General features: G+C 51.4%; 1 protein-coding gene across 1 annotated transcript; it reads right to left on the bottom strand.

The window, feature by feature from the left end:
* Positions 1 to 17,479: 17,479 nt before the first annotated feature.
* ZNF174 (zinc finger protein 174) lies at positions 17,480 to 23,140 on the bottom strand. Its single transcript, XM_056135007.1, has 3 exons — positions 22,614 to 23,140; positions 21,461 to 21,674; positions 17,480 to 18,456 (listed from the first exon to the last, which is right to left on the bottom strand). Exons 1-3 carry the CDS (start codon positions 23,052 to 23,054, stop codon positions 17,846 to 17,848), a joined length of 1,266 nt encoding a protein of 421 aa, XP_055990982.1. The 5' UTR covers positions 23,055 to 23,140; the 3' UTR covers positions 17,480 to 17,845.
* Positions 23,141 to 25,067: the final 1,927 nt, after the last annotated feature.

The following is a 25,067-nucleotide window of genomic DNA, read 5'->3' as shown; positions in this document are numbered from 1 at the left end:
CAGAACCCACTCTTAAGTGAACAAGTGCTCACAAGATTCATAGTCTGCCTCAGAAGCAGTTAACTGGCTCTTAGTACGCTTTGTTCCATGTTAAATGTTCCATGTTAAAAACACATTATTGTTATTTTGGGGCCACACCCAGCTATACTCAGAGCTCATTCCTGGCTTTGAGCTCGAGGATCACTCATAGTGGACTGGAAGGACCATATGGGGTGCTGGAGATTGAACCCCAATTGCCACATGTAGGGCAAGCACTCTACCAACTGTAATACATCTCTAGCCCCTTAAACACTTTTTTTTTTCCCGGTTTTTGGGTCACAGTCAGTGATGCTTGAGTCTTACTCCTGGCTGTGCACTCAGGAATCCTTTCTGGCGGTGCTCAGGGGACCACATGGGATGCTGGGGATTGAACCTGGATTGGCCATGTACAAAGCAAATGCCCTACCCACTATACTACCCCCTAAAGATACTTTTTATTTTATTTTTACATTTTGTTCATTTATCGAATCACAGTGAGACACAGTTACAAAGTTGTTCATGATTGGGTTTAATGTTCCAACACCCATCCCTTCATCAGTGTACATAGCCAACCTCCAATGTCCCCAGCTTCCCTCCCTCCCCCATCCCCACAACAAGCACTTTTTGTCCTCCCTCTCTCTCTGTGCCTTATGATTTGCAATACAGATGTTGAAAGATTATCAGGTAGATCCTTTTACCTACTTTCAACAGTCAGTTCCTATACTTATCCCCCTCCCTCCCTTCCCTATCTTGTGCCAAGCTTTCAACCTTTGACCAGTCATCCTGGTAAAGATCCTTTTTTTTTTCTTTTTGGGTCACACCCAGAGATGCACAGGGGTTACTCCTGGCTCTGCACTCAGGAATTACCCCTGGCGGTGCTCAGGGGACCATATGGGATACTGGGAATCGAACCCAGGTCGACCGCGTGCAAGGCAAACGCCCTACCCGCTGTGCTATTGCTCCAGCCCCTAAAGATACTTTTAAAAAACATAAAATAGGGCTTGCTATGTACCAGGCACTACTACCACAAAATCTCGTCTATCTTCAGGACAATCTGTTAAGCGCCACTTGCTACGGCAGGGAAACTTCAGATTGCTTGCTTGAGAAAAGTTCTTCCTCTCCTGCTGACCTTGTCCACTCTCCCCGACGGGGTCCCTAAAGGGGTTTTGTTGTTTGGGGGGCATGTCCCGAAGTGGTCATGATTTATTCCTGACTCTGCATTCAGGAATCGCTCCTGGACGGGCTCCGGGACGAAGCACGGTGACAAGGGATTGAACTGGGTCCCAGATGGCATGCCAGGTAAATGAACTACCCCTACCAAGACCCACCAATTGTTCCTGGACTCACTGATTGGCTCAAATAACACAGGAAGTGGGCGGGGCATCGCGGGGATTGGTTCTGGAAAGGTCTAATCCGCACAGAGCTCATTACTGGTTGGGCTACAGGTTTCTTTGCCTCCCCATGTCTTTTTGATCTATTGTTTGTGTTTTGGGGCCATATCTGGCAGTGCTCAGGGATCACTCCTCGGGATTTTCAGGGGTCCAGGGGTGAACCCAGGTCTACCTCATGCAAGGCAAGTGCCCAAGTGCCCTGCCTGCTGCATTATCCGGCCCTCCTCTTCCATTTAACCCAGCACTGCTGGTTTTGTGATCAACTATAGGATAACACTGTTTTGTCCTTCCTGCGTAGCCTCAGGTAGTTTAGGTTTATTGGGTTGCTCCCTTCACAATGTTCCCATTCCTCTATGTTTATTTGTAACTTTTTTCTTTGTGCTGTGTTGACTTGTAAATATTGTTTTTCTCCTCTCCCTAAGTCCCTTGCATTGTTTATTCAGAGCAATGTCCTTTTTGTATGGACATAAGAAGACATGCTCTTGTAATGTGACTCTCAGTGATATTTCCCTCCTCGGCATCTGTTTCTCTCACCTAAGCCTCAGCTGCCTTTACTTCCTAATGCCCCCCAAAGCAGGGTCCTGACGAGGACTGGATAGAACCAGGGCAAACAGTAAGCTATGTGCTACCCTGGCAGTGAGATGGACCTGGCCAAAGCACCATAATGCTTAACTATAAGTTAAGAGCTTGGTCATGGACAAATGCTGTCATGATCCAAAAAGTAATAACTAGGGGCTGGAGCGATAGCACAGCGGGTAGGGTGTTTGCCTTGCACGCGGCCAACCGGGGTTCGATTCCCAGCATCCCATATGGTCCCCTGAGGACTGCCAGGAGTAACTCCTGAGTGCAGAGCCAGGAGTAACCCCTGTGCATTGCGGGGTGTGACTCCACCCCCCCAAAAAAAGTAATAACTAGATTTGAACCCTGCTAGGGTTAGGAATGATTAATCTGGCCTGAGTGCTGTAGTCTGTGGCAAGATGTTCCCAGGAGAGCTGCCCTACAAGCCTCAATGGTATCTCTTACTGTGTCCATACAAAAGTAGCTAGTATTGAGATGTTCCTCTCTCTCTCTCTCTCTCTCTCTCTCTCTCTCATATCTCATCTCAATACTAGTTTGTTTTTTCTTTTTTTTTGGTTTTTTGGGTCACACCCGGCGATGCTCAGTGGTTACTCCTGGTTCTGCACTCAGGAATTACTCCTGGCGGTGCTCAGGGGACCATATGGGATGCTGGGAAATGAACCCGGGTCGGCCGCATGCAAGGCAAACGCCCTACCCGTTGTGCTATCACTCCAGCCCCCAATACTAGTTATTTTTGATAACTAGTATTTTGTATGAGATAACTAGTATTTTGATAACTAGTATTGAGAGAGATGTTGATGGGACTGGAGGGATAGCAGCTAGACAGAGAGAGAGAGAGAGAGAGAGAGAGAGAGAATCTCGCCCCCACGGCAAAGCCTGGCAAGCTACTCCTGAAGTATTCAATATGCCAAACATAGTAACACACTTAACAACAAGTCTCAAAATGGAGATGTTACTGGGCCCACAAATCCATGAACAAGGAGAGGACAATGACAGTGACAGTGAGATGTTGATAAGAGTTACTGGACTGTGGAAAGGAGAAAAACACCTTAGAAGGTATTTTGCCCTTGGGCAGTCAGGAAGGACTTTGAATATCCTAGGTGATGTTCCCTTTGAACTTGGTGGGCCTTCAGGAAAGGCTTTCTTTTCTTGTTCGCTACCTGACTGGGTGCAGTGTCAGCCTGGAGAGTGCTGGGGAGTTGGAGAGGCAGGAGAGAGCAGAGCAGCATGATGGACTGTGGAGAGACTAGCAAGGGGGTGAGAGGGAGAAGTATGTCGAAGAATAATACAGGAGCAGGCAGGTGGAGAGAGAGAGCCCAGGCTGTGAGATGGAGCTCTGAGAGATGAGAGGGAGAGACAGGAGGAGACGGGAATGAGGAGAGTGTGAGACTAGAATGGGAGGCTCAGAGAGACTGGGGCAGGCACGTGGGGAGAATGGAATAAACGGCAACTGATCAATCAACCGGCTTGGCCCTCGTCTCCTCCACCGTCTGCCTTACGGCCCGGGCCACCCTGGCTGCGGGAGCAGCTCGGGCCCACCCCGAACGCCGGTGGCAGCAGCAGCAAGGGGGCAGTGAGGGGGAGAGCCGTGGCGGGGGGGGGGGGCTGGCCGCCCTCAAAGTTTTTTACAATCAACATCCTTGTTTACATTTTAGCTTTTTCACCTTTTAAGATTTTCATTGTTTACAATATAGTTTCAGGAATATGAACTTCACATTTTAATTTTTTTTTCTTTTTGGGCCACACCCAGCGATGCTCAGGGGTTACTCCTGGTTCTGCACTCAGGAATTACTCCCAGCGGTGCTTGGGGGACCATATGGGATGCTGGGAATAGAGCCCAGGTCGGCCATGTGCAAGGCAAGCACCCTACCCACTATGCTATCACTCCAGCCCCTTAATTTTTACTGTTATTTATTTATTTGCTTTTTGAGTCACACCCGGTGATGTACAGGGCTTACTCCTGGCTTTGCACTCAGGAATTACTCCTGGCAGTGCTCAGGGGACCATATGGGATGCTGGGGATCAAACCCGGGTCGGCTGCATGCAAGGCAAATGCCCTCCCTGCTGTGCTATCGCTCCAGTCCAGAACTTAACATTTTTAAGTGTAATCTTTTAGTTCCAGACAGCATCGCTGTGGTGGAGTCATGGTGTTTCACTGCCCTGTCACCTGTGTCGCGATGCCACCTGCGCCTATCGGGAGAGGCCTGTTCTGAGCATGCTCCGCCTCCTGCTCCTTCCCTGGCTGCACGGTGTCTTCAGGCCTATTATTTCCTTCTGTCCTCACGCCACTTTCCACTCATCAAACTGAGCCACATGGGGGGTTGCGTCAGTGTGGTGAGCAGCACTCTATTCACGACTCTAAACTGCTGTGGCAGAGGCTAGGGAGAGAGGGCACCGGGTAGGACACTTGCCTTGAATGCAGCCAAACTGGGGTTCAATCCTTGACACTCCATCTGGTCTCCTGGGCATGTCAGGAGTGATTCCTGAGTGCGGAGCCAGAAGTAACCCCTGAGCATTTTGAAGTATGCCCCTCCCTACACTGTCACTGTCACTGTCCCGGTCCTCCCGTTGTTCATCTATTTGCTCGAGCAGGCCCAGTAACGTCTCCATTGTGACACTTGTTACTGTGTTTGACATACTGAATACGTCACGGGTAGCTTGCCAGGCTTTGCCGTGTGGACCTCCCTACAAAAAAAAGAGAAAAAAAACCCACTGTGGTAGTGTGCAGTGGGTGCTTGCAGGACCCTCAACTAATATTTTCTCAGCCGCTGGACCTGCTCCCAGCCCAGCCCAGGACCCTCTGACAATTCCCTGGTCTCTGGAGCTAGGGATCCCAGGCTCTTCTGGACCAGGAAGAACAATCCACCATCCATGCAAGCATGTTCCACCCTCCCAAGCTTTGGCTGGGCCCCATTATAGAAGGACACAAACTCATTGTGATAAGAACTTCCTCTGTGCACCAGGAACTTCTGCGCTAAGGATCTCATGAGAAATGAAGGCATCAACATTTTCAACTCTTGGGGGCCAAGAGACACTTCAGCAGGGAGGGCACTTGCCTTGCGTGCGTCAGACCTGGATTTGATTCCTGGCTCTCCATATGGTCCTGAGCCCTGACAAGAATGACCCCTGAATTCAGAGTCAGGAGAAAGCCCTGAACACAACTGGGTATGACTAAAACAAACAAAAAAAGACATATTATATACATGTGTGTGTATGTGTGTGCGTGTATTCACCTCTTCTCTCTGTCCCTTGTTTTCATCTGGCCCATAGAAGGACCAAGCCTCTGTGATGTTGTCTTCCTCCTGCGACCCCCACCCGCTCTCAGTGGGATGGACTAGGGAGGGAAAGTTTGCACTAATAGTTCTGTTCAGAAGCCTACACAGCTTCCAGATGATTTCCTTAATGAACATCCTTAAGGATGTTGGCTAAACATTTTAAGTGCTATATTCTATATTTGGAAATAAGCCAAATGGACCACGAGAAGGTTTTACCAGTTTCTCTCACAGGAGAAGGCTCCCAGTCCACATTTCCTCAGCAACTGTCACCATTCCTTGCCTGTCCACAAGCTATTATTACCAATTCATTTGCGGAGTTACTCCTGGTCTGTTGCTTGGGGCGGGGGGTCACTCCCTGCAGTGGATCCCCAAGCACGGAGCTAGGAGCAGCTGAGTGTGACTTCAACCACCCCACCAAAAATGAGTGCGCACTAGAATCCAGAAGTGGGACCCCCTGGTGAGTACACACGTGACCACCATGGCCAGAATGTGCCCCAGTGAGCAGGTGCCCAACAGGATGCAGACCTTGGTGCCAGCCCATGCCAGGCGCCTGTGGGAGCCCAGCTCATCACAGCAACCATGCTCCTGGATAGAAAACAGTGGGCATGTGTGAACTGGGGCACGGGTGACCTGAACTCGGGTGCAACAAACAGCCTGCGGCTGGGGGCTGATCTCAAAGTCAGGTCAGCACACTGGCAGGGTCTGGTCTCCATGTGGGTGGAAGTGTCCCTGGCTGAAGCCAAACGCTGTGGCTGAGTGCCTCGAGTGGGGAATACGCCCCATCCCACCACTGTACTTCCTCTAGTTTTCCTGGGCAGCTGGAAACCTAAAAGCCCAGTGTGGAGAGGGAGGGAAGCATCTTGAAGATCTTTTGCTCAGGCACAGCCGGAGTGTTTGGCTGCCTACAGTCTCCAAAATTCCTTGTATGGAATGGGTCCTAGTTATTAGGGCTGGAGCGAGGACAGCGGGGAGGGCACCGGCCTTGCATGTGGACAACCCATGTTCAATTTTCAGCATCCCATGTGGTCTCCTGAGCACATGCCTGAGTGCAGAGCCAGGAGTGGCCAATAAATAAATAAATAAATAAATAAATAAAAGCAGTTATTACCTCATGTGCACCTATCCTTCCAGAGGGATAGGCCACCGGAGAGGACAACAGGTAAGGCACTTGCCTCACACCTGTTGACTGTGTGTTTTCAGAAGGTCCAGCGGCACTCCGTCTCTCCCGCCGCCCACGTTCGGTAGTCTCTAGCTGTTTCTCCCACCCCAGGGAGGTCGATGGCGATGGGCAGGCAAAGTAAGGAACGAAGGCCAAGCTGGTCGGTATCAATTGTAGTTTATTCCAATCTTCACTCTCACCTCTGATTCTGCCCTCTGGAGCCCAAACTCCTGAGCCCGAGCCCAAGCCCGAGCCCGAACCTCAGCTTGAGCCTCTGCCCGAGCCTCAGCCTGAGCCTCAGTTTCTGCTCTCTCGAGCCCAAGCCCCCTTCGAGCTTACAGTCTTAGTTTATATAGCAATCACGTAGGGTGGTGACACAAAAGTGGGTTGAACATTAACAAATCAGCAAAGAGACGTAAGACCACTCCTCGAGGAGATTAACTCAAGGATTAAATCTCATCTAAAGAGATTTATTCCAGATTACTAGGAGATCTTCGGAGAGCCCGGCAAGCTACCAAGAGTATTTGATATGCCAAACACAGTAACAACAAAGTCTCCAATGGAGACGTTACTGGGCCCGCTCGAGCAAATCGACGATCAATGGGAGGGCCTTAGGAGATCTGCTCAAGGGTGGGATCCCAACAAGGGTGTATTCATTCCTCGCTAGTAATCTACTTAAATAGTTGTAATAAGTCTACTTCTAACATTTCTAGCAATGTCATTCTGTATGAGCACAGCAAGAGATAAACTTATAGTTTGGCTCTTCCTGAGGACATCTCATTATATATTCCGCTATATATATGCCAGGTTAGTCTTCCTAGCCCCAGCAGGGTCCTAGTCTCGTTGTTACTTACTTTTGGATCATGACAGCATTTGTCCATGATCATGCCCTCAACTTATAGTTGAGTATTGTGGTGCTTTGGCCTGGCCCATTTCGATGCCAGGGTAGCTCACAGCTTGCCCTGGGTCCATTCAGTCCCTCGTCAGGACCCTGCTTTTGGGGTGCTAGGAACTAAGGGCAACTGAGTCAAGAAAGCAGATGCCCAGGAGTAAATATTATTCGGAGTCAATCAACTCCCAAGATACAAAGCATAATATTAACTGTCTTTTCTGTGTCCATACAGAAAGGACATTGCTTTAAGGTAAACTGTGCAAAGAACATAACTTACAAGTTCAGTGTCCTTAGAAGGATCTGATCTTACAAGCTAACAATCTGATTAGGGAGAAAAGGTGATTAACTGGCTGGGGAGGAGAGCAGGAGAAGAGTTTACAGATAAACAGAGGAATGGGAGTGACTCAGGAGCACTGTGATGGGTGTAACCCCATAAACCTGAGCTCCCTGTGGCAATGTTATTCTACAGTTGACCACCCAATCCCCAGCGCCTCAATGCCAGAAGCCCCCAGCATGGCCAGGCCCTTAAGTCTCGCATTGAACTGCACACCTTGTTGGTCAAGAATTGCCAACATACTTAGAAGGTCTCAAGAAGTTTTGTTCAGTTGTTATTTATTTATTTAGGAAGAGTAAGCATACCCGGCCGGCAGTGCTCAGGGCATACTCCTGGCTAGCCCAGGAGACCATACAGAGTCTGTGAGCCTTAAGTGGATTCCAGTCACTTTCCACACTTGCTCAGAGTATCGGAGGAAAAATGGGGAAGCGCTGGGTTCACTGAGCCACTGAATTGAACAATTACTGCCCTATTTTTTTAAATTTGTTTTTGAGCCACATGGAACAGTGCTGAGGGCTTACTCCTGGCTCTGTGCTCAAGGGTCACTTCTGACGGGCTCGGGGGACAATTTGGGGCGCTGGGGATGGAATCTAGGTTGGCCACGTGCAAGACAAAACTCTACCTGCTGTACTATCTCTCTAGCTCCAAAATGCCCTATTTTTTTTTCTTTTTGGTCAAACCTGGAGATACACAGGGGTTACTCCTGGCTCTGCAATCAGGAATTACTCCTAGCAGTGCTCAGGGGACCATATGGGATGCTGGGAATTGAACCCCGGTTGGTCGCGTGCAAGGCTAACGCCCTACCCGCTTGCTAGCTCTCCAGCCCCTCCAAAATGCCCTATTTTTAGGGAACACTTTGCTGGATTTTCTGTTAGTTGCAGCTAAAACTACCTTACTGTTTTCCACACTTCGCTATTTTATCAAGCAATGATATAGCTTCAATATCCACATAGCCAATACCCAATAACCATGCAACCACTGTTTGAAAAACCTTCTAACTACAGGCAAAGACCTGGCACTAGAGACTGTGAAGTATCCATTCACATAACTGTCCTGATTTTTCCGAACCAACATCTTTGCAAACTCAACGGTAGCTGGTGGAACTACCATCCGTGACCAGCCAGGAGAGGCTCTTTGCATCTTTGCAAAGCTCTAATTTGGCCAAGATGACCCATGGAATTAGTGGCACGGCAGCTCGGCGAGGGTCGTGTTTCCTATTCGTAAGCCTTCACGGCATCCCGCGTGTGGGACCGCGTCGGCGCTCGGCCGCAGGCAGCGACGCGTGTGGGCGCGGGCTGTCACGCGCGGCTGCTGCCCCGAGCCAGAGAACGCTCGGCGGGACCTCAACCGGCGGAGGCTGGCAAGGCCACGACCCGGCTCTCCTGTTCTTCATCCCGGGCCCACACTTCGGTACCGATTTCCTTTCTGGGTCTGGAGTCTCCCTTTCCCGTCTCGGTCCCTTCTCCCCCGTGCCGGCTTCCCTGAGCCCCGAGCTCAGCGGGGAGACCCGGCCGGCGGAAGCGGAAATCCTGGCCGGCTGCGGCGGTGGAAAAACTTCAACTCCCAGCATGCACAGGGCCTCCCCTTAGGGAGCTTGATTGGCAGCCCAGATATGAAGGACGGCCCACTCCGAGTCGCGGTGGCGAATCACAGGGCAGGAATGCGTGTAAGGAAGTAAGTGGGCGGGCCGTCCCCGGCCGCTGTCCCCCACCCCCACTGCCCCCTCCCGGCTGCTCCGGAGCGGAGCGTGGGATGCTCTCGCTTCTTGGTTTCGGTCCCACTTTCTGCTGCTCCTGCCGGGGTAGCGCAAGGCTCTTTAAGGCCGTCAGTCCCGGAGCAGTAAGTGGGCCCCGGCCACCGGCCGAGGAGTGGGGCCGGGCCCTGGAGCGTGACAGTTGCCCCGATTTACAGGGAATGAGGAAGCCAGGAGGCTGGGGATGTGCAAAGGAGCTTTGCAGCCGAGTCGACCCCTTAAACACTGTTTTCTCCCCTTCATATAGTTATGTCGCGAAGTCCCAGTGGCGACTTGCCCATTGCCTCCCACCTACCCCAGGTGGCATCCACACTCCTGAGTACCAGGACACAGGTGAGACCAGGGTCCTTCTCGCACCCCCATTTCCAGTCGCTGCTTTCCTGGCTCCACCCTGCTGTCTGTGGTCGGACCAGGCATGTCAAGGAAATGTGTCTGACTTGAAACGATCAGCTTCTTCCATTCCCAGCACCATAACTGGGTGCCCACTGGGGCAGCTGCGGACAGAATACCTCATAGGGTCTTTGGGAAGCTGCCAAACGTGCAGAGTCCTAAACTTCACATTTATTCAGTTAGCAGACACCCCGGGTGATTGTTAATCACCCCGAAGCTCTACTGATTGGCAGAGCTGGTTGTGATGCTGCCCTTACAACAGCCTCCTCTGAGTACAACAGGGTGGGCACTGGCCTTGCACGCAGCCAAACCTGGTTCCATCCCTCGCACCCTACATGGCCTGTGAGCAATTCCAGGAGTGATCCCTGAGACAGAGAGGGGAGTAAGCCCTAAGCACATTGCAGCCCCAAAACAAAGGGACAGAGCCCCCACATGATGCTCTCACCCCTCAGTGTCCATCAATCCTGGCTGGAATACCCCATTCTCCAATTCAGTCCATATACCACCGCCTCCATTTGTCCTCTGCTCTTCCCCACTTGCACAGCAAGCCCTTTTCTGGTGCTGCTCTGGCTTCCTAGACTGAGCCATTTCTCCTGCTATTCCAGGAGCCTCTGCTCTTTGAGGATCTGGCCGTGTATTTCTGTCAAGAGGAGTGTGTGAGTCTGTACCCGGCCCACAGGCCTCTCCTTAGAGACCCCACATGAGAGGGTTTGGAGGACAAGGCCTTCGCAGGTAAGGCATTTATGTATCCTGCAGTTTGGAACTCTGGCCAGTTTGAGAATTAGGATTTTATTCGTCATTCATGTGTTGGTATGGGCGAGTTGGACCTATCCTTGGATGACTTATGTGTATATGGTAAGAACTTGAATGTGAGTCCAGGATTAAAGGGTGATTTTGAAAAGACAAACAAACCAATCCCAAAACCCTATCTAACCAGGACTGTTAGTTTTTTCATGAGACACAGTAGTACCTGGTAATTCTCCCATATACTTGTCACTGACATTTTACAATTGTGCTGGTCTCAGCCGAAACCTTTTTTTGAAAAAAAGAACAGAAATTTACCCGTAAGGAGGCACCATGCCTTTGCTTGCAGGGAACTGCATGTGGAAGTGCTTCTGTGTGAGTAGATCTTTGCTTCTGTTGAGGTCATAACCTGTGGTGCTCCGGAGGCTAGTCTTGGTGAAGGGTTTGGTGGTGCCAGTGGTGCCAGGAGGGATCCCAGGCTGCCCCCATGCCCAGCCCTTTGAACCTCTCCCTGGCCTGCTCAGGAGACTGGCGGGGGAGGGAGGACAGGGGTGTCCTAACCTGTCAGGGACCCTAGAGGGTTTAGCCAACCAGCACTGTGCTCAGGCCTACTCAGGCCTCCAGCCCTGGGCAGCCACATGCAAGGCACATGCCTCAACCCTGTACCGTCTCCTGCTGTCCGGGTGCTTTATCCCTGACCAGGGTTTAGTGATGGAACCATCCCACTCATCCCTTGTACTTTCCCCTTCTCTATCCTCTCTCTTCTTTTTTTTTGATACAAATAGATTTTATTTGGAGGATTTTTAGGTGCGGGGTGGGGCGGGGGAGAGAGAGAGAGAGAGAGAGAGAGAAAGAGAGAGAGAGAGAGAGCGTAACATACTCAAGAGAGAACACAGGCTTCTCCAAGGGCAGAGAGAGAGAACCTACACACATCCTAGCATTAGACACGAAAGCATGAAAGTACACATCTCAAGAGGGGAGATGCGGGCGACACATGTGCTCGGGTACCACATGTGCTCGGCCACGTGAGTGCAAGTAGCACATGGGCTCAGATAGCATATGAGCTCCTTTCTCTTCTTGAATATATAAAGTATATTTATAATGGCTGCTAGTCTGATTATCTGCCATTTCTGGGTGTGTCTATTGGGTGACTTTTCTACTAATAGGATCAGTCTGATCCTTCAAGACCTGCTGTCTGCTCCGTGAACGTGTTTCCAGAGGCCCCGTTGATCCCAACGGTGCTAACGCAGTGTTCCCCTGACTCCCTGTGTGCTGGGGTATCTTGGGACTTGTCACTTGGGCATCAGGATCTGGATTATAGGATAAACCTTATACATTCCCCTAGTACCACTCTGAGAGTTGTTTATGTCTTGCTTTATTTTTATCAACAGAAGGGAAAGGTGAGACTGAGGTCAACCAGCAGTTCAATCTGGAATCTCTAGGAGTTGGAGAGCTTGCCCTGGAAAAGTGCTCCATTGCTGTCCCCCTTGTGTATCACCCTGAGGAGTCTCCTGAGGATGGAGAGGGAAACCCTGAGAGGAAGATACCAGGAGCAACTTCCACTTGCAAGACTGAGCTGGTGAACCTTCTGGTGACCATTGACAACCACACCCCATTACTGGACCTGTCTCAGTGTCTAGGGATTAGGGCAATTTCTGAGTTTGCCAAAGAAGCCAGAGATTTGTCCAAGTGTTCCGAGTGTGGCCCAACCATCAGCGATAAGTCATGTTTTGTCCATCCCGAAGGGAAGCCGCAGAGGTGTGACTGTGGGAAAAGCTTCAGTGACAGAGCCAGCATGCAGGTGCACAGGCGGGCACAGGCCTGCCAGAAGCCTTGGCAGCTCCTGCCAGCAGGCCCACCTGTCCGGGCACATGCACCCCCACGCAAAGGCAAAGCCTCACACATGTGGCAGATGTGGGTGGGGCTTTCTGTGGCTTCCACGATTGGCGCAGCACCAGCAAAGCCACATTGCTGAGACAGCGATGAGTTTCTCACTGTGCTAAGTATTCTCCATCAGAAGATGCCTGGTTTGTCTGGGAACACGGCCGCCCTGAGAGTGGACTCCCTCTGCGTCCTCAGCCCTCAGACCCCCCAAGGGAGACACAAGGAGGGCAGAATGCCGCCACGACTGTGGGGGAAGTTCGCTTGCATGCTTAGAGCCCCCTCTGGGTGTGCAGTGCCCTTTCCCCATTTCCCAAAGCTCACTGCCCCTCACGTCCTCCACCGTGAGGAAAGGCTCTAACTACATCCACGCACACCAGCTGCCACGGGCTTCTGTGTGAAGCCACGGGAGAGGGACCTGGTAACTGTGCAGTGGTCTGTGGCTCCAAAACTGAAAAGATGGTCTTGGGTGTAGACTGTGTCTGCTCGTGTGAAGCCCTGGGCTCCGTCCCCTCGAAAGCCAAAGCACCAGCGCAGAAAGGACAGGCCCCGTTGTTCCCTCCAGCCGTCCTGGGAGGAGCGCTGGCGCGCAGTGTGGTCCCACCACTCTCTGGTATACAATGCACATTAGTGGCTCTGGTAGTTCAGTTGAGAACCAAGGGAGAATTTCAGGCCAGGGAAGAAATTGGAAAGACTCACCACTCGAGGCCCCAGAGATGAGAACAAGCAGCTCGGCACCCTTTGCCTTTGGCCTTGGCAAGGATGCGGGTAGGGGCGAGGTAAATGCCAGTCTACTCCGCAGTCTGGGTTCTCACCACTCCTTAAGACTTTTTCGCAGTTAACCTTGGTTTTTACTTTTTATCCCCCCCTCCCTTAGATTTTGGAAGATTATGCCAAAGCTCCATAAGGGACTAGAGGAAAAAAACTTATTACAAAAAATTAATATACAATATTAGAAAAATGCCTTTTTGGTATGGCATCGCTTAGTTACTGGCATGGAGAAAAAAGGTACATTGAAAAACAAAACCCCGAGTATCAGTTATTGTGAACGAGGCATATTTTCAGGTGTTGCATTTGCACCAATACACATTTGCCAGATGTAACTCAAGCTGGAGAAGTCGCGGGAGAGGCCGGTGTGCGCCAGAGCTCCATGCTGTCGCAAGGCGCGTCCCCCTCTGTCTGCAGTATCAGGAGGCAACGCACAGATCCGCATTTGGCGTCAACCTGCAGTTACAGACACGTCACACTTGCTGGATAAAACTGAGTCTGAGAAGTGAATGAAAGGCAGGAACGTCACTGCTAAAGGCTGCTGGGTCACTGTTTTGCAACCTGGATGGACACAGTGCAGAGCGAAAACTCCGCCCGGAAGAAATCAAGCCTTCCACAAAATAGCTTGGTTTTATTGGTGAAGTGATGGAAATGTGTATCCAGTCCTAAAGGTGTTGCTGGAACCTCAGGGTCTGTAATGGCTTTGGAATTCAGATGGCAACAGTTCACATTTTGTCCTTTTAGAAATTGTGAGACACATTCTCATCAGAGCTGGACTCCAAATAGCTGTGATGAGGAATGGTCTGCCTTTATCTCCCCCTTGCAGATGAAAAATTACCAGTTCAGTAATTCAGGGGGTTAAGACTAAAGGCTCCTTTTACATTAGGTGCCATTTTGCAGCCTTGACTTCGTGCTGTTCTGATGACTGGTGTGTCGTACAGAGTGACACTGCGGGTTTCTCCACAACGCAAGGAAAGGGTTTTTTTTTTTTTTTTTTTTTTTTTTTTTTGCGTTTTTAAGTGTAAGAGACTATCTTCGTTAATCTCTGTGTTTATTGGTCTGTTTTAGTCTTAGAGATGAGCTACCGATCCGCATCAGTCTGATCAGTACCGAGTTTTCTTAGCTACTAGTACTGTCTTTTTTCACACCCCGTCTTTGCATTCAATTGAGAAAGAAAGGAAGTAGGACAAGTCTGTTTTAGAACCATGAAAACGTGCTGCAGTCTTTCCTTTATACGCTTCGTGCTATGTGGTCTCACACTGCTAAAGCCTCAGTATTATGCTGTATTCTCACCACACCAGCTCGAGGGAGCAAGTTTTTGTGTACCTGATAAGCAAGTTTGGCATCTAATAAATGCTTTTTTATGATGATAACAGTGAACCGTGTTTTGTTGTTTTGGGGGCTACAATCAGTGGTGCTCGGGGGTCGCTCCTGGTGGAGCTCAGGGACAGATAGGGAAAAGGGGGCAGGAAATGCCCAGCCCGCCTCACTGTGAAGAGGCGCATCTTGAATCCACCTCCCTTCCGGTCCTTTCTCCAGCGGCCCGGCCTGCAGGCCAGGGCTCATTCTCCTGGACAGTGCTCTACGGGGCAACCCAGATCTCCCACCGCTGGAGTCACCAACTACGGGACAGTGTGAGGGGCTGGCTGACCACTTCTGTGAGCCCAGCCAGCCCTGCCTTGCCTTGTGACCGGCCCCGCTTGCTCCTCTCCTGCTCCCCAAGTTTCTCGACCAAAACGTGTAAGAGAGATCTTCATTTATCCAGGCACCCCGAACAAATGAACAAACCCCAGTGATGTTCTCCTGGGACCACATCCTGTCTCCATCCTGGACAGCAATCCCGTAGGTTTGGCAAAGACCCCCAGGTGCCCACTCATTCTTATCTGATGAGGTAGCCAGCCTCCAACCTGACACCTTCCACTTGTGTTTTGGGTAACGTTCAAATACTGAGTATGACTTGGGACCTGCCCAGCAGTACCTCCTGCCAGTTTCACCCAGTTTCTTGCCTTCATAGTCTCTCCAGCATCTTCAGTCCATCAGATTTCATCACATATACACCAACTTCCTCGTGTGAATATAACATCCTTTTACCTGGACTAGCTTCTCCCCCAACACACACACACACACACACACACACACACACACACACACTCCTTCCTCTGTCTGCCTCAGAGCTCTTGCTTGTAATTGAAGAGTCATACCATGTCGCTTAATACATTTATGGGGATATGGGGACAGGAACTAGACCCTTGGCAAGAGGTTCAAAGTTATGCATTGAAAGACTGAAACTCCTCCACTGGTTGTCACTTTTCTACTCTTGCCTGGGACTGGAAGTGAGAGAGGAAGGGTTTGAGCACTGGTCAAAGAAATTGGAAAGAAATTTCTGAAGAGAAAGAGGCGGGGAAGAAAGAGAAGAGTGGGAGAGGGTAGGGGCAGAGGAGAGAGAGGGCGGAGAAAGAGAGGAGAGAGACTGGAGAGAGAGACAGAGAAAGAGAGAGGAGAGAGAGACAGGTTACGCTGAGCTCTGGGCCTGCAGGGAGTGTCCAACAAAGGCAGAGACTGCATTGCACGGGGAGAGGCGGGGACAGTGACACCTGCTTTCAGACCCGAGGTCTGAGCTCTAGTACAACAGAGGACATCCGCTCCCACTCTGCTGAACAACTCCAAGAGTAGAAAAATCAAATCAAAATCAATTACCTGCCTTCTGAAAGGCACAAAGTGCCAATGAGCAGCAAACGTGTGGAGAGAGGCTCAACATCATGGTCAAAGTGACACAAGCCCCCGCCAGCAGGAACAACAGGACAGAAGCACAAAGGCCGACAAAAATGTGAGGAAACTGGACTCTGACACGTGTGGAACTGTAAAATGGTGCTTGCCCCGTGGAAGACCGCCTGGCAGGACTTGAATGTTACACTGAGAGTTAACATCTGCCCCAGCAATTCCACTCCTAGGATAAACCCGAGAGATGCTGAAACAGACTGTACTCGTAGGAAGTTTTAATGGATGCTCTTAGCACAAGACGAATAAAATAGTAGAGAAGTGGGAACAGTTCAAATGGTGATCAACCGATTCCCATGAAACGAAATGTGTCTGTCCATACAATGAAATATTAGTTAGCCATAAAACGCAAAAGTACTAATTAATGTTACCAACTAAATAAAAGCAGAAGACACTGTACTGAATGAAAGGGGGGAAGTGGAAGGGCTAATTATTTTAGGCAGTTTAAGACATTTGAAAACTAGGGGCTAGAGAAACAGTAGCGCAAGTAGGGTTCTTTCCTCACATTGCAGTTCAAAATAGAGTCAACCCCCAGCACCCCAGATTGTTCCCCCCAATCCCTGCCAGGAGTAATTCCTGAGTGCAGAGCCAGAGCATCACCAGATATGACCCAAAATTTAAGAAAAAAAATTCTTTTTGAAAATTGGATTTCGATGCTTTAAAGAAAATGTACTAAAATAATATGAACATATTTTTATCACAATGCTTTTTAAATTATTCATTATTTCTGTGTGGGCCTCATCCCAGACATCCTTCAGGCACTGAGGCAAGAGCTGAGGCTGCAGGCGTGCCCTGGAACATTCTAAGCCATGGCACTGTCTGCGGGATGCTCCTCGCTTGGGATCATGGTTATATCAGCACCCGTGGACAGCACTGGGTAAGCACCTGAACCATCCTTTGGGCCCCTAATTTTTCTGTGTGATACTGGGGAATCAAGCCCAGGACCACCAAACCCATCCCTAAACCCCCAGTTTTGCTATTCTCATAGCTACCAATGTAGTGAGAAAGGAGAGGCGTGAGAATTCCAGACTCCTTTCCACCCAACACTCACTGAAGCTTCTCTCTGTCTCTTGGCAGGGGGATGGGAAAGCTCTGGAGATTTCTTCTTCTAAATCAAGGTGCTTGAATATTAGTGGGATTTCCTCAACTGTGTATGCAGATGTGACTGCATGTTCGTATATACAAAAGCATGGGCTATGATCACTTGGGAACCCTGTGCACAAACAAATCCATCTCACTGCATCTATATCTATCCTTTTTTTTTTGCTTTTGGGTCACACCTGGCGATACACAGGGGTTACTCCCGGCTCTGCACTCAGGAATTACTCCTGGCGGTGCTCATGGGACCATATGGGATGCTGGGAATCAAAACCCAGGTCAGCCGTGTGCAAGGCAAATGCCCTACCAGCTGTGCTGTAACTCCAGTCCCTGCATCTGTCCCTTGGGAAACTGCCAGGCATGACATAGTAGTGTAACAATAGCAGATAATTTATAAACCAATTCATTGCCTTGGAATCCTGGTGGATCTCTCGTCTTTATTAAAGCAGTAAGTGCATGATAAAGATTGTCAGGTATGACAGCAAGTGGTATAAATAGTTATAAATAGAGGATGAGCTTTAAAAAAGAATATATGCTTAAATATATTTCAGAGAATAAATAAAATAGGGGGACAGCTGAGGGTCGTCCTGTTTGTCCCTCAGCAAACGTGTCTTCCTCTCCGACAGAGACGCCCCTTCTTGGTGCCCCGCTTCCCAGCCCTGGTGTCTCTCACCCTGTCCCGGTTCCCAGACCGAGCCAATCAGCTTCCCATCAGTGCTTGAGGGCACGCAGACATCTCGGACAGTTGCATGCCAGGGGAGGGGTGAGAGGGGCAGCCCTGTGGCTCAGTCATGGTGGTGGAGTCGGCAGTGCTGGTGAAAGTTGGAGCTCTGGCGGAAGCTTTTCCCACACTGGCCGCACTCGAAGGGCTTTTCCCCGGTGTGGATCCTCAGGTGCAGCTTCAGGGTGGACTGGCGCCCAAAGCAGCTGCCACACTCCCCGCAGCAGTAGGGCCTCTCCCCGGTGTGCATGCGCTTGTGTCTCTTCAGCTCTGAGTTCCATGTGAAGCTTTTCCCACAGTCCTCACATTTGTAAGGTTTCTTGGCTGAGCGCACGGGCTGGTGGCCAGGATGCTGCCAACGGTTGCTCAAGCCCCTTCTACTCCCTTTGCTCTGCTTCAGCTCCTGCAGAGCGTGGCTACTGAGGGCATTGCCGCAGTAGTCCAGCTCCCTGCACAGTCTCTGGTATTGAACAAATGGCTTTGGAGCTCTGGGGGCGCTGATCTGCCTCCGTGACAGGTGGGCTTCACTTCCGTTTGCCCCTCTAGGCTTGGGACTCTGGGGACGCTGCAGACCGCTGCCCCTTGCCCTGCTGGCTGACACTGCACATGGTTTTGCCCCTTTAGCCCCTTCCTGCTGTGGATTTTCCTTGTTGTCATTGTTCAGTTTGGGGGCCTCTATAATTAGAAAGAAATGTCTCATTTTTTGGTCTTGGAATCAACCTCAGCAGGTGATTTATGAAACACGCATGGAGGTGGCCCCAAGTGCGCTCTCCCACTGGGAACCCGAGAGACTCATCCAGGTACCTGCAAACTGGAACATGGGCTGAGTATGTGTCCTGATTACAGAAACGCCCCAACATGTGACTAAAGCAGCTGGGACAGCTTGGGGAGAAGTCAAAGGGTCCAGTGTAACAATATCCAGCAGGACTTACTGTGTGTGCGACAGCAAGTAATACAGTCAACAGCCACACATGGCTCTTGCGCACTTGAAATGGGGGCACTTGAATGTGATGAGACAGGGAACTGGTTTTGTTTCGCCACACCAGTGGTGCTCTGGGAGCTACTCCCAACAGTGGTTAGGGGATCCTGCAAGTTGGAGACGGAAGCCAGGGCAAAGCATGCACCGGGACCAGAGACAGCACAGCGGGGAGGTGCTGGCCTTGCACACGACCAACCTGGGGTTCAGTCACTGGAAATTCATGATCCCCCCAAGCACTGCCAGGAGGAAACTCTGAGCACAGAGCCAGGAGTCAGCCCTGAGCACTGCTGGGTATGGCCACAAAACAAATAAAATAAACAAACAAAAAAATATATTTCAGCCCTAAGAAATTTCTTCCCATTTATGAGATTGAATTTTAATTTAATTCAAATTTAAAGGATCAATCCTTTCAATTCTATTAGATTTAATTTATAAAATGGTTATCAAGCAATTCAATAAGAAAGGGATAGTACCAATAAATGGTGTTGGGGCCAGACAGACAGCACAAAGAATGATGTGGGGCTTCATATGTGGGGCACAAGCTCCATTCTTGGTATCACATGGTCCTTGAGCACTGCCAGGAAAGGAATGGCCCCTGAGCACAGAGCCCAGAGTAGCCTCTGAGCTACTACCAGCTAAGGCCCAACCCTACAATAAATGGTTTTGAGGCAATTTGATCTCCACATCCAGAAAGAATGAGCTGGGCTGGAGTGACAGCACAGCAGGGAGGTGTTGCCTTGCACATAGCTGACCCGGGTTTGATCCCTGGCATCCCCTAGCACTGCACAGAGCTGGGAATAGCCCCCAAACACTGCAAGGTGTGACGCAAATACAAAGAAAAAATTTCAAATGTTTCCATGTCAGAGCACTATCAAGAAAAATGAAAAGACCCATCATATTAGAGAAAATGCTCGTGAAAAAAAAAAAAGAGCCTAATATGCAGAACAACAAAAATAATTTTAGAATTCAACACTGGAAAAACTAATCCAATTTAAAAGTAAGCAAAAATAAATCAATAAATAAAAATAAGCAAAGACTCTGAGTAGACACTTCTCCAAAAGAGACTTACAATTGACCTATCTGCCCAGGAAATGAGGTTCAGTGAAGTGAGCCATCAGGGAAGGAAAGACCTGTGAGATCACTTAGCTGCCACCAAGAAGACTGACAGCAACAAGCACTGACAAGGGTGTGGAGAAACTACAGCCTTTACAGGCTGTAGGTACAGTCTGTAACCCATTGGGTTACTTTGGGAAACAGTCTGGCAATTCCTCAACAGGTTAAACACAGTTACCAGATGACCCAGCAATTCCACTCTAATGTAGATATGCCCAAATAAATCCCAAATAAATTAAAATGTGTCCACACAAAACTCGCACACAAATGTTCATAGTGGCATTAATTAAAGCAGCCCCCAAATGGAAATAACCCAAATGTCAACCAACTGATGGATAAGTGACATCTGGTACAGCCACACAATAATTATCACTCAGCTTTGAATAGAAATGAAGCACTGACGCATGCCACAACATGAGTGAACCTTGAGAACATCATCAAATAAAAGGAGCCAACCACAGAAGTCCACACAGCGCATGATCCCATTTATGTGAAAAGTCCAGAGCTCGGAGTAAGCCCTGAGCACTGCTGGGTGTGCCCCCACAAATGATAATAATAACAAAAATTGTAAATTTCATAGAATATGTACCTCGTCTACACAGCTAAGCCTGGCAAGCTACCCGTGATGTATTCGATATGCCAAACACAGTAACAGCAAGTCTCACAATGGAGACGTTACTGGGCCCGCTCAAGCAAACTGATGAACAACGAGTGCAGTGCTATGAATTATATCCTCACTGGTAAAATTCAAATACCTACATGTGTCTCATGGCCACTGCACTGAAAAAGTCCAGCTCTGAAGGCAGACCCTGATGAAACATGGCAGACCTGGGTTCAATCCCAGCACCGCACATAGTCCCTCAAGCCCACCAGGAGTGATCCCTGAGAATGAGCCAAGTGGATGTGGCCCAAAAACAAAAAGCATGATCCTCTGTAACTGTATCTTATGGTGACAGGGTGATTCAACCACAGCAACAAAAATTTAAAACAAGAGAAGCATGATCTTTATGAACTGGACTGTCAAATAATGATTAACAGAAAATGATCAGAAGACACTGGATATGACACCATTCCCACCCTAAGGAATTTATTAGGTATGAAAAATTTGCTATTCCTTGGGGTCACCGGGGTTCAGGTGCTCACCAAGTCCAGCCCTGTTTCTTTTCCTGGTACTGCATACGGCCCAGCAGGGGTTGCTGGGGAAATACTCCTGCGTGCAGAGCCAGGAAGAGTCCCTGAGCACTGCTGGATCTGATCCCCAAACAAAACAAAATGTTGTCTTACGTACAACATCACAGAAAAACAAAAACAAAAAAAAATGTGCTGGAGAGTACAGTGGGTAGGGCATTTGCCTTGCATACAGCTGATGTGGGTTCAATCCTTGGCACCACATACAATGCCCTGAGCATGCAAGGAGTGATCCCTGAGTGCAGAGCCAGGAGTAAGCCCTGAGCACTTGTGTGTGAGCACAGGTGTGGCCCAAAGGACCAAAAAGCAGAAGAGAAACAGTGTCTGAGCGCTGCCTTTTCCAAACCACGACCTGCTGTGATGGGGGGAAGGGCGCTGTGGAGAGGGGCGAGTGTTTACCTGTGCCGGCTAGAGTGAGGGCTGGTTCCTGCAGGAGCGCCTTTTCCCGGGTGCTCAGTGGGTGCTGTGATCCGGCCTGGAGGGGCTCCCCCAGGGGGCAAGCCCAGGGATATCCGCTAGGAGCCTGCAGCTGGAAGTCCGGCAGTTCCTGCTCTCCAAGCTGAGATCCAGTTTTCTCCAACAGCACCTTCTGCCCTTCCAAACACACGGCCACCTAGAAACAAGCCCCACCCATCGGAACACAGAGGGAGGAGGACTGGCGCCGACCCCATGCCTTCTTAGCAACCCTTTTCCCCGGAAATCCCGTGTAACGGCCGGGCAGTGGACTGGGGTAGAGACACTGCAGAAGGGGACAGGCAGCAGGTCCCCAACAAGGCTGATGTTTCCTGAGTGACAGGCCAGTCCCTTGCCTGCAGCCAAAGACATGGGACATCTGGCATATGGCTCAGTCCCGATGGGGGCCTACCAGGTCCCACCCTTCTCTGCTGGAAGCAGGTGGCGAGGCCCTTAGAAACCGTGCAGCTCCGAGGCCGGATCAGTAATATGGGAGACACTTGGCTGCCAGCGACTGCTTCCGGCCAACCCCAATCACCTGCATCACAAATGTCCCCCTAAACATCTCTGGGGCGACTCCTGAACAGAGCCAGGAACAGCCCCTGAGCTCTGCGGGGTGTGGCTCCTAACTGCCCACCTGGCCCATCTCCTACGCATAGGGCTGCTGCCCACGGGCCCTAGCTTGGGTCTGAGTTGCCAGTGAGACCTGAGACTGGTTAACCGCACTGTGACGGCCTGGCCCAAAGGCAGCAGGACAGCGCTCCACTGCATCAGACCCCCGCCAGTACAGCTGAGAAAACTGCAGGAAAACTTCAAGGGAACGGAAAGGGGACAGCTGACAGCAGGATTCTCCCAGGTGCTTGAGGCTCATCAAGGAATAGGAAGCACCTTGGATCCGACTTCTCCGCAGAACGCCACTCTCTTGACGTTAGGAGGGCTGTTACATTAACTGGCTCCTGGACAGAAGCCCAAAGCAACCCTCGAAACCATCCAATTCGCCTCTCCAACCTCCCAAAAGACGCCAAAGCCTAAACTGCATCAGATGGGGACCAAAAAAAAAAAAAATCAAACCCTATGACTGCCCGCAGTCCCTCCTCACCCACTGCTTGGGCTTCTTGGCCGCCCTGCGAAACTCCTCCACGAGGGCCACCACCTCCTTGCTGCTCCTGGGACACCGCTGCCGAAGCCACAACTGGACGTCAGGGGGCAGGACGTTGAGGAACTGCTCCAGCACCAGCAGCTCCAGAATCTGCTCCTTGCTGTGCGCTTCAGGCCGCAGCCACTGGCGGCAGAGCAGCTGCAGCCGGGAAAGCGCCTCCTGCGGGCCCGACTCCTCCCGGTAACGAAACTGCCTGAAGCTCCGCCGAGAGAGCTCGGGGTCCGGGCCGGGGTCGGGGTCGGGGTCGGGGTCCGCTCCCGGGGGCGGCGGCGGCGGCGGCGCCCTCTGAGCCTCCAGCTTCGCGACGATGCGTCTCTCTTGCCCGGAGCGGGCCTGGGCGGGGGGCTGCGGGCTCAAAGTGATCTCCAACTTGGCTGCCATGCCGGGGCGCAGGCGGCAGCTTTCCCGATCACGCCCGGGGGACCATGGCCCCGGGCGCCCCCGAGGATGCCAGGCGGGAGCCTGGGCACCCGGATGCAGCAGTTCCAGTCAACGGTCTGCCTGAGCGCGGGCCTCCGGGAGGGCCGCCGCGGACGCGCGGAACTCGGTGATCAGCACCCGGGCTCTGCCAGACCCGGCAGTTGCAGCCCCCGGGAACGTTCCAGCCGCGGGCATCGATCCCGCGAGGCAGGTGCGCCCACGCACGCCGAGGCGCGCGCCAGGCCGGGGCTGCGGGGGTCCCGGGTGCCCCGCCTGGGCCCTTCCCCTCGCTGGTCCCGGGAGCCAGTCCGGCCCGGCTCCTGCGACCACACGGCCGCGACGGGGCCTGCGCCCCGCGCCCACCTGCAGTCCGAGGACCCCCCGCGCTGAGGCCGGGAGCCGGGCCGAAGCCGCGGGGCGCAGACACGCCCACTGGCTGCGGAGTTGCCAGGACAGGCCCGCCTTCTCCCCGAAGCGATTGGCTCCGCCAGGGCGTTATCCTTCGCTGATTGGCTGCAGGCTGTGACGCTCCTGCGCCAAACGCAGTGCAACTTGGGAGTTGTGGTCCAAGGCCAGGCTCCAGCGCCTGCGCAGTCAGCGAAGCCGTGCGGGGCGCTGCAGGGGTGCTAGCAAAGCGGACTGTGGCCGGGGGCAGAGCGAGTGTGGGTAGTAGGGGCTGCGGGTATATGTCGGGCCGGGGGCTCCCCTCGCTCCCACCCTGCGTCCCAGCCAACCTGCGCTGCTCAGAGCCGGTCTCGGTTCCAGCGCCCCGTGCCCGACCCTCTGGCCTGTGAGCCCGCAGTATCCGTCCCACCTCACCCCAGAGCAGTGGGCCGGACTCCTGTCCAGCATCGTATCGTTGTAGAATCATCGATGATCAATGTACAATGAGTTTGTTTTTCTTTTTGGGTCACACCTGGCGATGCACAGAGTTACTCCTGGTTCTGCACTCAGGAATCACCCCCTGGCAGTGCTCAGGGGACCACATGGGATGCTAGGAATCGAACCCGGGTTGGCCGCGTGCAAGGCAAATGCCCTAGCCGCTGTGCTATTGCTATTGCTCCAGCCCCCCCCCCCCCATTTTTTTTAAAGAGGGGGAAGGTTAGAGCTTACCTCTGGCTCTGCACCCATATTACTCCTAGTGAGGCTGGGGGACCCTATGGGATGTGAGGATCCGGCCGGGGCAGGCAGGTGCAAGGCAGAGGCCCTACACTACTATTGCTCAGGGCCCAAAAATGGAACAGTTTTTGTGCCAGCATTTAATAGTCGGCTGTGCCCCAGGATGTAAGGAGTCTAGAGGAGCTGGGTGATGCCCCATGCAAAGAGAACATTTATTTATCCAAGTAAGGTGCCAGATGAAGAAACGACGTCGGGCAGGGGTATTTTCTTGTCCAGGACTTGGGGCTGCTGTTGGTTGCAGGATATTGATACCTGTCCTGCTGTACAAAGAACAAAAGTGAAGTAAAGTTTGTTATTTGATTGATAACTTGAATCCATTGCTTAAAACTAGTTATTTTTCGTCCTGTGAAGAAAATTAAACTTTTGGTGAAGAGCACTTAACTCCAGCGTCAATGCTAGAGTTGGGACTTCTCCCATCCCTCCTTGAGAACAAGTCTAAGACTTCACAGGCTGGGCTTCTGCCCGTGTACACTCGGAGGCTGGGTGGAGATGGGGCCCATGTGGTCCCCTGGGCAGCCCCAGGATATTCCAAGGGGGCCACAAATGAAAGCTGTGCCAATAGGGTGCCATGGTGTGACACTGCAGAGAGCCAGCTGATGGGGCCAGGGAAGGCAACCAGGAAGGAAACCGGGGCTGACTGGCTGCAATCAGACCAAGGTGAAGAGTTGAGCTGTCAGGAATGGCCGACCAGGGCCGGCACTGGTCCTGGATTCCCGCCCAGAGCAGCAGCCATCAGGTGCAGGGTGATGGATGCCCCATCGAGAGCTCCCTCCAGTCGATTCAGTCTCTTTACTC

Source organism: Sorex fumeus, unplaced genomic scaffold (assembly GCF_029834395.1).
Source record: "Sorex fumeus unplaced genomic scaffold, SorFum_2.1 ptg000110l, whole genome shotgun sequence".
Lineage (NCBI taxonomy): Eukaryota > Metazoa > Chordata > Mammalia > Eulipotyphla > Soricidae > Sorex > Sorex fumeus.
The sequence above is the reverse complement of the archived record's forward strand: the minus strand, read 5'-3'. Positions and strand labels throughout refer to the sequence as shown.